A 12,862-nucleotide genomic window follows, 5' to 3' on the forward strand; every position below is an offset into this window, starting at 1 on the left:
TATGTTAGCAAAAACCACCGCTAGTTAGCTAAATACCATTCATTCTCTATGGAGTGGTGGTTAGCTAGCGGCAGTTTACACTTACCGGTAGCTGAAAAAAAAAAATCAATGTCTGAATTCCAACCTGAGCACATAAAAATAGATGTCAGTTGGTTTTCTCAGAGTTTGATGAGGTAAATTCACCACTTTGGGTTTACACAGAACAACTTACCGCCGTAAAAAAGATGCCTCTCTTTTTCTTCGCTCCACGGTTGGAGACGCCACCATCTTTGTTGAAAATTTCAGAAGCTCTCAGGTGTTCATGTGATTTGCTGCTAGCACTCTGATTGGATGATCTTAAAAAGTTGCCCAAAACGATCAAAATCGTTCACATAGAAATTATGTTGCCCTATCTTGATAGGAAAGTGTCGAAGCACAATTGCCCAGCAACACTGCCCAAAAAGTTGCCCCATGTATCATCAGCCTTAGTTATCTCGCATAGACCAGCGTTTGATATCTTGAAACTCCAATCCAGTTCCCCCTCGACATAAGCACTTTGATCATCACATTTGTCCTTGTCAGGGGCATTCTTGCGCTTGTAACCACCCTTTACCATTTTGCTTAAGAACCCATGCCATATTGCTTCAATCTTATCAAGATCAATTGCAGACAACTGCCACACTTGGACACTGTATAAAAGGCAGGATCAAACGCATGCTGTAAGAAACTTCACTCTAGTTGATAAATCGATGTGGTGATCGGTGAGGACACGTTTTTAGTTCCATTTCTGAAACGCGGCACCAATCTTGGCGAGGTTCAAAGTGAGGTTTACAGTGCCTTGCAAAAGTATTCATCCCCCTTGGTGTTTGTCCTGTTTTGTTGCATTACAAGCTGGAATTAAAATGGATTTTTGGAGGGTTAGCACCATTTGATTTACACAACATGCCTACCACTTTAAAGGTGCATTTTTTTATTGTGACACAAACAATAATTAAGATGAAAAAACAGAAATCTGGAGTGTGCATAAGTATCCCCCCCCCCCCCCCCCCCAAAAGTCAATCCTTTGTAGAGCCACCTTTTGCTGCAATTACAGTTGCAAGTCTCTTGGGTTATGTCTCTATTAGCTTAGCACATCTAGCCACTGGGATTTTTGCTCATTCCTCAAGGCAAAACTGCTCCAACTCCTTCAAGTTAGATGGGTTGCATTGGTGTACAGCAGTCTTCAAATTATGCCACAGATTCTCAATTGGATTGAGGTCTGGGCTTTGATTAGGCCGTTTCAAGACATTTAAATGTTTCCCATTAAACCACTCCAGTGTAGCTTTAGCAGTATGTTTAGGGTCATTGTCCTGCTGGACCATGAGCCTTTGTCCCAGTCTCGAACCTCTGGCCAACTCAAACAGGTTTTCCTCCAGAATTGCCCTGTATTTAGTGCCATCCATCTTTCCTTCAGTCCTGACCAGCTTTCCTGTCCCTGCAGATGAAAACATCCTCACAGCATGATGCTGCCACCACCATGCTTCATTGTAGGGATGATGTTCTCAGGGTGTTGGGTTTACGCCACACATGGCATTTCCCATGATGGCCACAAAGATCTATTTTTGTCTCATTTGACTGGAGAATCTTCTTCCATGTGTTTGGGGAGTCTGCCACATGCTGTTGGGCAAACTCCAAACATGATTGATTTTTTTTTTTTTAAGCAATGACTTTTTCTGGCCACTCTTCCATAAAGCCCTGCTCTGTGGAGTGTATGGCTTAAAGTGGTCCTATGGACAGATACTCCCATCTGCGCTGTGGATCTTTGCAGCTCCTTCAGTGTTATCTTTGGTGTCTTTGTTGCATCTCTGATTAATGCCCTCCTTGCCCGGTCTGTGAGTTTTGATGGGTGGCCTTCTCTTGTCAGGTTTGTAATGGTGCCATGTTCTTTCCATTTTGCTATAATGGATTTAATGGTGCTCTGTGGGATATTCAAAGTTTGGGATATTTTTAATAACCCAACCCTGATCTATACTTCTCCACAACTTTGTCTCTGACCTGTTTGGAGGCTCCTTGGTTTTCATGTTGCTTGCTTAGTAGTGTTGCAGAGTCAGGGTCCTTCCAGAACAGGGTGATTTATACAAACATCATGTGACAGATCATGTGATACTTTGATTGCACACAGGTGGATCTTAATCAGCTAATTATGTGACTTATAAAGTGAATTGGTTGGACCAGCTCTTATTTAGGGGTTTCATATGAAAGGGGGTGAATACTTATGCACACTCCAGATTTCCGTTTTTTCATCTTATTGTTTGTGTCACAATAAAAAAAAAAAAAAACAGCGTGCACCTTTAAACTGGTAGGCATGTTGTGTAAATCAAATGGTGCTAACCTTCCAAAAATCCATTTTAATTCCAGCTTGTAATGCAGCAAAACAGGACAAACACCAAGGGGGATGAATACTTTTGCAAGGCACTGCATCTTCAGAGTTCACAATAGCTTAACCAAGGTATTTAAAACTGCGCACATTCTTGATTTTGTTACCACTAAGATATATCAGGCTCTCCTGATTTTTAACACCTTCGTCGACATTGAAGGCCATCGTCTCCAATGAATGTAAAAGTTTGGAAGATTTCATGAGCTGATCCTCCCGTGTGGGTATTGTGGATTTGTACTGAAAAGCTGCAGGTGTAATCGTACAGTCTATCCTTGACTCATCCCTGGACTCATAATGTAAACACACTTATTATTGTTTGCTGTTGTCACTGCACAGTGGATGGAGCTCTATTATTTCTATTATTATTATCATCAACATTATATTATCTTCTAACCATCAGCGCATCTCTCTGACCTCTTTTAGATACGTAATTGTTGTAGAGCATGATCTGAGTGTTCTGGATTACCTGTCAGACTTCATCTGCTGTCTGTACGGAGTACCCAGTGCCTACGGCGTCGTTACCATGCCCTTCAGTGTACGAGAAGGTACTGATCACTTCCCATTCACCATCACATACACTTGAGAATTTAATAAAGGCTTAAAGAAGCCTTCGTTTGTCTCACGTGTTCACGGGGTGCTCAAGTCTGTGCTTGAGCGTACGTGTGACAAATAAAGGCTTCTTGGCTTCTTCAGTCAAAAGTTTGGACACCTCCTAATTCAATTTTTGTTTTTTGTTTGTTTGTTTGTTTGTTTATGAATTAATAGTCACTTCATGTCTTAAATTAATGGTGGATGTTGTTTCTCTTTACTTAGTTGAGCGGTTCTTGATATATATGGATTACTACAATTGTGGTGTGGAATAGGGCTATTTACTGTATTTTTATTATTTATGACAGTATTTACTGTTTGATCTCAAACGTGTTAAGAAGACAAGAAACTCATCCACTAATTAACGGTTGACGAGGCACAGCTGTTAATTGAATAGCATTCCAGGTGACGACCTCATGAAGCTGGTTCATGAAGATAATGCCAATATTGTGTAAAGCGTCATCAAGGTAAACGCTGTCTGTGCTGAAGAAATATATACACACACACACACACATACATATCACGGGCGATTGCTCTAAGACAACGAGGGAGGCTCAGCCTCCTCTAAAAATTCTGGATCTGAAATAGCAGTGTTATAAGTTATAACATTGCTATTTCAGATCCAGAATCATAGAAATATATGTGCTCAACCCAACTACAGTGCGAAATCATTCCCTTTATAACTTTCCCCAGTTCGCCGAATGTGTGCGTGAGTTTTTCCCCCTCGTGACAGCGCGATGCAGCCCAGCCTCAGTGGACTTCAATGGCATTTGGGAGCTATGCGCTTTTCAATATCAAAATGCAAGACGGTTATTGGACAAATACTGCGAAAACGCCCGCCCACGGACTCCCAGCCTCACAGTGGGAGGGACATGGCAGTTTCTGCGAGGAGACTGGTGATTGGTGAAAGTGGACGGATATTTTCTTTGATTGACAGCTCGTTTCAAATATAGACAGGCAGTGGTGAATTTCAGTTCAGTCCCATGCGGATTCGCAAGTGCTGTGGTGTATTGTAAGAGATCAGCTTACATTTCGATTTCATTCATTATATACGGTTTCTACCAGCTTTTTTAGTTTGTATATATTTTCATTGTAAATAAAGTGTAAATATAGTGTTGTCAAGTTTGCTATCTTAGTTCCAGAAATTTCGTTTATTTGAGTGACTGAACTTGAACTTGAGGGGGCTAGTCAGCTAGCAAGAAAGCTGCGCACGGATGCCAAGCATTGCTGATTTAATTTTGGCAAAGCCATTTGCCAGTCTTCCTTTCGAGGAAAAAATTAAAATTAAAGAGCAGGGTAGACCAACGCCTCAAATTGACTTGGTGAAAAAGGTAGGGAATAATACTCGTTCCTTTCAGCTCTCCTGGTACGAGAAAGTGAATTGGCTAACAGCAAGTGACCCACATCAACAACAGTAAATAGGCTACTTTAGTAATATGTCATGGATGGACCAAAAATATAGAATCTATTTAAAATGTTTATTTTGAGTATATTATATTGGAATATATATTTTTCTGGATATGAATTAAACACAGCTACAATTTGGAAAACATTTTTAAACAAAAACACAGCCGAGAACATTTCACACTACAGACCTGGATTAAAAGTGAAGGGTTATCAAAATTGTCAATAAAACATTTCTCAGTCAAAATAAGTAAAATATAGGGAAAGTGTCATTGAATGAAATGTGTGGCACCCAGCTCTATGTTTGGCTCCCCAAGGTCAGTGCTTGTGCCTATTCCAGAACACTCTGCTGTTACTGCTGAGGTTCCTGACAAAGAGCTGCTTTCAATAATGATCAATTTTTAAACAACATGCCACAATTTTAAAATATAAAATGTTAAAATATACCCCCCCCCAACACCACCATCATGTATATTGGACAGTAGGCTAATGGGCCAAAAGAACCTGTTATTTCACAGTTTGTGACCCTGCCAACAATCAGCCAGATCAGAGGCAAGAGTATGGGCAAAATCGATGTGTTTTTTCTTTTAAAATCTGGAAATATCGTAACCGACCAGCCTCCCCTGTTTGAAAGACTACCAGCCGCCACTGACACACACACACACATATATATAAAATTATAGATAGATGGCTGATGAGGCCATGTACGACGAGATTGAGTGGAATAACTGTTTTATTCTATCCACATTCACTGGATTTTGAGAAACAGAGCATTTTTATTCCACTTAGAATGTAAACAAACCGGCGAAATGACTGTAGCAATTTGTGAACATTGCGAGAATAATAATTCTTGAAAAAAAAAAGTCCTTACCATCAAATAATTTTATTCCATATTTTGTTGCTTTTTTTTTTGTATTTTTTGGGGGTTTTGTTTTTGAGTAGTTTTTATTTCATCCTTGGTTGTTTCAGCAACACACGGCGCCATTTTGTTTTTCTCTACTCACGGTATATAAGCTGATAGCCTAGTAGTGGAGTAGCCAATCAGAGCACCTGATTGCTCATATCCAGTGACTGTGGATAGAATAAAACAATAATATACATTCTACACTAAAATTTGATTTGCATTGTGATTTAATGTGTGAAGAAGAGAAGACACTCGTCCACTAATTAACTTTTGACGAGGCACAACTGTTCATTGAAAAGCATTCCGGGTGACCTCACAAAGCTGGTTCCTGAAGATAAGTCCAATAGCGTGTAAAGCGTCATCAAAGTAAACGCTGGATACTTTAAAGAATCTAAAATATTTATGTTCCATGTGTTATTTCATAGTTTTGACATCTTCAGTAATATAAAAAAATAATCAAAATGGAGAAAATCCTGTTAATGAATAAGTAGGTGTGTCCAAGCTACTTTTGACTGAAACTGTGTTTAAATATAAAGTTATGAATTAACTGACTCAATATCCCAGGCATCAATATTTTCCTGGACGGATACGTGCCGACTGAGAACCTCCGGTTCCGTGACGCGTCACTGGTTTTCAAAGTAGCTGAGACGGCCGCCGAAGAGGAGGTGAAGAAGATGTGTCGCTATCAGTACCCCAGTATGACGAAGGCATTGGGTGACTTTGAGCTGCGCATCATCAAGGGCGAGTTCACCGACTCTGAGATCATGGTCATGCTTGGAGAAAATGGTGAGATGTGATTGAGAAGTGACAGCCAGGCCTTTAAAAAAAATTGTACCAGTCATAACTTTCCTAGTACTTGGGTCCAACTTGCTTTGCTTTAATAATAGTATCCATCCAGAGACGTTACAGTGTCTTGCAAAAGTATTCATCCCTCTTGGTGTTTTGTCTCATTACAAGCTATAATTAAAATGGATTTTTGGGGGGTTAGCATCATTTGATTTACACAACATGCCTACCACTTTAAAGGTGAAATATTGTATATAATTTTTTTTTTTAATTGTGACACAAACAATAATTAAGGGGGTGGCATGGTGGTGTAGTGGTTAGCGCTGTTGCCTCACAGCAAGAAGGTCCTGGGTTCGAGCCCCGGGGCCGGTGAGGGCCTTTCTGTGTGGAGTTTGCATGTTCTCCCCGTGTCCGCGTGGGTTTCCTCCGGGGGCTCCGGTTTCCCCCACAGTCCAAAGACATGCAGGTTAGGTTAACTGGTGACTCTAAATTGACCGTAGGTGTGAATGTGAGTGTGAATGGTTGTCTGTGTCTATGTGTCAGCCCTGTGATGACCTGGCGACTTGTCCAGGGTGTACCCCGCCTTTCACCCGTAGTCAGCTGGGATAGGCTCCAGCTTGCCTGTGACCCTGTAGAACAGGATAAAGCGGCTTAGAGATAATGAGATGAGATGAGACAATAATTAAGATGAAAAAACAGAAATCTGGAGCATGCATCAGTATTCATCCCCCAAAGTCAGTCACCTTTTGCTGCAATTACAGCTGCAAGTCTCTTGGGTTATGTCTCTATTAGCTTAGCACATCTAGCCACTGGGATTTTTGCCCATTCCTCAAGGCAAAACTGCTCCAACTCCTTCAAGTTAGATGGGTTGTGTTGGTGTACAGCAATCTTCAAGCTATGCCACAGATTCTCAATAGGATTGAGGTCTGGGCTTTGACTAGGCCATTCCAAGACATTTAAATGTTTCCCTTTAAACCACTCCAGTGTAGCTTTAGCAGTATGTTTAGGGTCATTATCCTGCTGGAACAGGAACCTTCGTCCCAGTCTCAAACCTCTGGCCGACTCAAACAGGTTTTCCTCCAGAATTGCCCTGTATTTAGTGCCATCCATCTTTCCTTTAGTCCTGACCAGCTTTCCTGTTCCTGCAGATGAAAAATATCCCCACAGCATGATGCTGCCACCACCATGCTTCACTGTAGGAATGGTGTTCTCAGGGTGTTGGGTTTGTGCCACACACGGCATTTCCCATGATGGCCAAAAAGATCAATTTTAGTTTCATTTGACCAGAGAATCTTCTTCCATGTGTTTGGGGAGTCTGCCACATGCTGTTGGGCAAACTCCAAACATGACTTCTGAAGTAATGACTTTTTTTTTCTGGCCACTCGTTCATAAAGTCCTGCTCTGTGGAGTGTACAGCTTAAAGTGGTCCTATGGACAGATCCTCCCATCTCCGCTGTGGATCTTTGCAGCTCCTTCAGTGTTATCTTTGGTGTCTTTGTTGCATCTCTGATTAATATCCTCCTTGCCTGGTCTGTGAGTTTTGGTGGGTGGCCTTCTCTTGTCAGGTTTGTAATGGTGCCATATTCTTTCCATTTTGCTATAATGGATTTAATGGTGCTCCGTGGGATATTCAAAGTTTGGGATATTTTTTATAACCCAACCCTGATCCATACTTCTCCACAACTTTGTCTCTGACCTGTTTGGAGGCTCCTTGGTTTTCATGTTGCTTGCTTAGTAGTGTTGCAGAGTCAGGGTCCTTCCAGAACAGGGTGATTTATACAAACATCATGTGACACTTTGCACACAGGTGGAGCTTAATCAACTACAACCCCGATTCCAAAAAAGTTGGGACAAAGTACAAATTGTAAATAAAAACGGAATGCAATGATGTGGAAGTTTCAAAATTCCATATTCAGAATAGAACATAGATGACATATCAAATGTTTAAACTGAGAAAATGTATCATTTAAAGAGAAAAATTAGGTGATTTTAAATTTCATGACAACAACACATCTAAAAAAAAAGTTGGGACAAGGCCATGTTTACCCCTGTGAGACATCCCCTTTTCTCTTTACAACAGTCTGTAAACGTCTGGGGACTGAGGAGACAAGTTGCTCAAGTTTAGGGATAGGAATGTTAACCCATTCTTGTCTAATGTAGGATTCTAGTTGCTCAACTGTCTTAGGTCTTTTTTGTCGTATCTTCCGTTTTATGATGCGCCAAATGTTTCCTATGGGTGAAAGATCTGGACTGCAGCCTGGCCAGTTCAGTACCCGGACCCTTCTTCTACGCAGCCATGATGCTGTAATTGATGCAGTATGTGGTTTGGCATTGTCATATACCTTTCAGCATTGATGGTGTCTTTCCAGATGTGTAAGCTGCCCATGCCACACGCACTAATGCAAACCCATACCATCAGAGATGCAGGCTTCTGAACTGAGCGCTGATAACAACTTGGGTCGTCCTTCTCCTCTTTAGTCCGAATAACACGGCGTCCCTGATTTCCATAAAGAACTTCAAATTTTTATTCGTCTGACCACAGAACAGTTTTCCACTTTGCCACAGTCCATTTTAAATGAGCCTTGGCCCAGAGAAGACGTCTGCGCTTCTGGATCGTGTTTAGATACGGCTTCTTCTTTGAACTATAGAGTTTTAGCTGGCAACGGTGGATGGCACGGTGAATTGTGTTCACAGATAATGTTCTCTGGAAATATTCCTGAGCCCATTTTGTGACTTCCAATACAGAAGCATGCCTGTATGTGATGCAGTGCCGTCTAAGGGCCTGAAGATCACGGGCACCCAGTATGGTTTTCCGGCCTTGACCCTTACGCACAGAGATTCTTCCAGATTCTCTGAATCTTTTGATGATATTATGCACTGTAGATGATGATATGTTCAAACTCTTTGCAATTTTACACTGTCGAACTCCTTTCTGATATTGCTCCACTATTTGTCAGCGCAGAATTACGGGGATTGGTGATCCTCTTCCCATCTTTACTTCTGAGAGCCGCTGCCACTCCAAGATGCTCTTTTTATACCCAGTCATGTTAATGACCTATTGCCAGTTGACCTAATGAGTTGCAATTTGGTCCTCCAGCTATTCCTTTTTTGTACCTTTAACTTTTCCAGCCTCTTATTGCCCCTGTCCCAACTTTTTTGAGATGTGTTGCTGTAATGAAATTTCAAATGAGCCAATATTTGGCATGACATTTCAAAATGTCTCGCTTTCGACACTTGGTATGTTGTCTATGTTCTACTGTGAATACAATATCAGTTTTTGAGATTTGTAAATTATTGCATTCTGTTTTTATTTACAATTTGTACTTTGTCCCAACTTTTTTGGAATCGGGGTTGTAATTATGTGACTTATGAAGTGAATTGGTTGGACCAGCTCTTATTTAGGGGTTTCATACGAAAGGGGGTGAATGCACACCCCAGATTTCTAGGTGTTTTTTCATCTTAATTATTGTTTGTGTCACAATAAAACAATAATTTGCACCTTTAAAGTGGTAGGCATGTTGTGTAAATCAAATGGTCCTAACCCTCCAAAACTCCATTTTAATTCCAGCTTATAATGCAACAAAACAGGACAAACACCAAGGGGGATGAATACTTTTGCAAGACACTGTATCACTGTCTGACACTTCCTGTGTGTGATTGCGTCAGTTTTACTCCATTGGAGTGTCCATGTTGTGTTTCTCTGTCAAATAGTATTAATATGAAATTAATTCTTCCAGGAACCGGCAAAACGACATTCATCAGGCTGCTCGCTGGCCGATTAAAACCAGATAACGGAGGTGAGGGATGTGTATTACTCTGTGGTTACTGGCTACGTATCTAAAAAATCTCAAACTCAACCTGTTCTGTTCCAGGCGAGGTCCCGATCCTCAACGTCAGCTACAAACCTCAAAAGATCAGCCCCAAATTCAAAGTACGATGCTGTGCTATTCTCCATCACTGAGTATCTCGGACCCTATCGCTCTCTAACACTTCCTGTGTGTCACTGCAGGGTAGCGTGCGTGCTCTGCTGCACGAGAAGATCAGGGATGCGTACACGCACCCGCAGTTCGTCACAGACGTCATGAAGCCCATGCAGATCGACAGCATCATTGATCAGGATGTACGTAAGTGTTGAGGTTTTATTAACACACTCCGCTGGGTGAAATGTGAATTCCAACTGCAATGCCGCTCGTTACAGGTTCAGAACCTGTCGGGAGGAGAGCTGCAGAGGGTCGCGCTCGCTCTGTGTCTGGGTAAACCTGCAGACGTCTACCTGATAGACGAGCCCTCGGCATACCTGGACTCAGAACAGCGGCTGATGGCTGCCAGAGTTATCAAACGGTGAGGTGGGATTGATGAGAATACATCCTGGATGGTTTGTTATGGGGATTTTTTTAATGTTTAATTGTACTGAGGGAAAAAAAAACCAACTGCATTCTGGAAACTCAGAGTTAGTGTGTGAGTGTGTCAAATATGTGACGATAAATTATTAACTCATGGATTAAAGTTTTCCGTCGCTACGACGGATTTCCGTCAACTGGGAGCGCTAGAGGTAAATAATGAGATTGATGCAGATCCGAGGAAAAAAAAGGGTAGCAGGGATGTGATTTTTCCGCGAATTCGCCGAATTCCGCTTTTTTCACCTCAAAATTTGAAAAAAAAAAATTTTCCGATTTTTCGCTCAAAAATCCGCATTCATATCCTATTCGTTCCGACTTTCAGTAATTCCGTCATTGAGATGAAACGAAGTACGTGATTGGCCCATCGCTCTGTAACAACCAATGAACGCGCTTGTTAGATAGCTGTACGTAAGCTCGCTTCAAACAAAGAGTTGAAAGATGGCAGCCTCCGTGATCGAGCGTAAAGATGCAAATCGAGTTAAAGAAATCGACAGAATAGTGAAAAACAAGTTCCGCTGGGAATGGTTGGAGAAAGAGGTTGCTACAGACGTTGGACATAAGACTGTGAGACATTTGTTCAGCGATTTCGTTCTTTGGGGAGAGGGCAGAGGACTCTGGCTGTCAAGTTTGGGGATGCTGGGACCTCCCCTGCCTGAGCTACGAGCGTGCAAAGTCGGGCTGGAGCCCAGGATAGAAACGAAACCTAAGTGAGTGAACACTGGGGTTCTGAATATCCTTAAGTGAATGAACACTGTGGAGTTATGATTATCCTTTGGTGAGTGAACACTATAGAGTTATGTATATGAATTTGACATTGCTAGAGTAGAAACTGCAGAAAAAAAGTGACTGATATGCTGGAACTGGACATGGATGCTAGCATCTTTTTTCTTTGAGAGTTCCTGAAGACTTGTGGATGAATTCTTATGTTGCATCATGTTTGTTTGAAAAGGCACATTTAGGTATGTTCAACTTCGACAGTAATTGAAAGTATAAATTTTGTTTTTCCTTATACAATTTTCTATTTATTCTAATGCAGATGATTTAATTTAGAATGACATTTTCATGTTTTGGCTTTTTGTCAGTTAAGAATCATTGAATTTACTATAGAGGCTCAGAGTTGCATGTTGACCATTAAATTGGCTTGAATTTGTTAATCATGACAAGTTTTTTCTTGTGTGTTTGCTTGCCATTTTAGTACAATTTTTAAGTCAGAAAACCCCAGAACCCAGGAGCTTTGGGGGGCTTCGCCCCCCCTTGTCCCCCCACCAGGGCACTGCCCTGGACCAGCTGGGGGCCTATGGCCCCCAGACCCCCGGCTAAAATTTTCAGATAATTTCACCAGCCCCAAATCACATCCCTGGGGTAGGCCCATAGGTCTGACACCGATGTGATTTAGAACTTCACCAAGCTGCTGTGATTGCGTGTTGTTGAACCCTTTCTTGTGCTATGTTTGAGTATATGTAAAGGAATAAGTTGTTGCGCTAGATAGGCATAAATAAATAAATACAGCCTCCGCTACTGTCTAGTCCTGGGGAGGCTCGGCGTAGGCCACTGATGAAACAATTTGGCTGTCCTACTACTAGGCAGCTACTTGCCTACTATGAATACTAGGCCTTTTGTAGTAATAATAATAATGATGATGATATTTGCCTATTGAAAGGTGATCAGGTGAAAAATCTAAATAGCCCTGTTGAAGCCGCAGCAAGATCTATGCTATTAAGCCTTTTATTGGTTAAACAGGCTTCGTCAGACAGCGTTCTGGAAAGGCTGTGTTTTTCTTTGGTTTGATTAGCCTACGATTTAATCTTTAAACATTATGGTTTCAGCAGTTCGCTTAAACATTGGAGGCTGCAGAGTCGGGCTGCAAGATTTCCCGACACTTGTTTAAGATGCCAAACTTCATAGTGAGGAGAAAATAATTCCACAGTATTTAGTGCCTCGTCAGTCTCAAAAATTAATAGTGAAGGAGCAACGCGAATTAAGTGCCAAAAAAACATCTCGTAAGCCTATATTTTACATTTTCAAAAAAGTCCGGAATTGGATGTCGGTCAGTGGAGTGTAATGAAGTGTCTCATTCACTAAGCACAAAAGGTCGGAAAACAGTGGAGAAAACAGCGATTGCTTAAATAGGCTACTAATGGTTTACATTAGTAATTTAATGTATGTGACAAATAAATTCATTGATTAAATAGATAAAGAAGTGAATACTCCGAAGCTCAAAATTCAGGAAAGTGGCTCCGGTGTCGCAAGTGCACAAGAACAGTTATTTGAAAGTTAACCTGATGAATTTGTGCGTGCGCGTGCGATTTCACGAAGAACCGGGACAATTGGCATTTGGTGAAAGATTCACACCTATGACTCATTATATTCGCGCGTGCCCTCTCG

The 12,862-nt window shown here is 41.4% G+C and overlaps 1 protein-coding gene across 2 annotated transcripts in view; it reads left to right on the forward strand.

Moving 5' to 3' along the window:
• The window catches only part of LOC132889737 (ATP-binding cassette sub-family E member 1), a 60,335-nt gene that overhangs the window by 41,696 nt on the left and 5,777 nt on the right, over positions 1-12,862 (forward strand). For both annotated transcript variants that reach the window (XM_060926533.1, XM_060926534.1), the window contains 6 exons: positions 2,819-2,940; positions 5,856-6,077; positions 9,815-9,874; positions 9,950-10,008; positions 10,087-10,197; positions 10,276-10,418. In XM_060926533.1, the coding sequence (XP_060782516.1) occupies positions 2,819-2,940; positions 5,856-6,077; positions 9,815-9,874; positions 9,950-10,008; positions 10,087-10,197; positions 10,276-10,418 (717 nt within the window). The remainder of the gene's footprint in view (positions 1-2,818; positions 2,941-5,855; positions 6,078-9,814; positions 9,875-9,949; positions 10,009-10,086; positions 10,198-10,275; positions 10,419-12,862) is intronic.

This window comes from Neoarius graeffei, chromosome 7 (assembly GCF_027579695.1).
Source record: "Neoarius graeffei isolate fNeoGra1 chromosome 7, fNeoGra1.pri, whole genome shotgun sequence".
In the NCBI taxonomy this organism is placed as follows: Eukaryota; Metazoa; Chordata; class Actinopteri; order Siluriformes; family Ariidae; genus Neoarius; species Neoarius graeffei.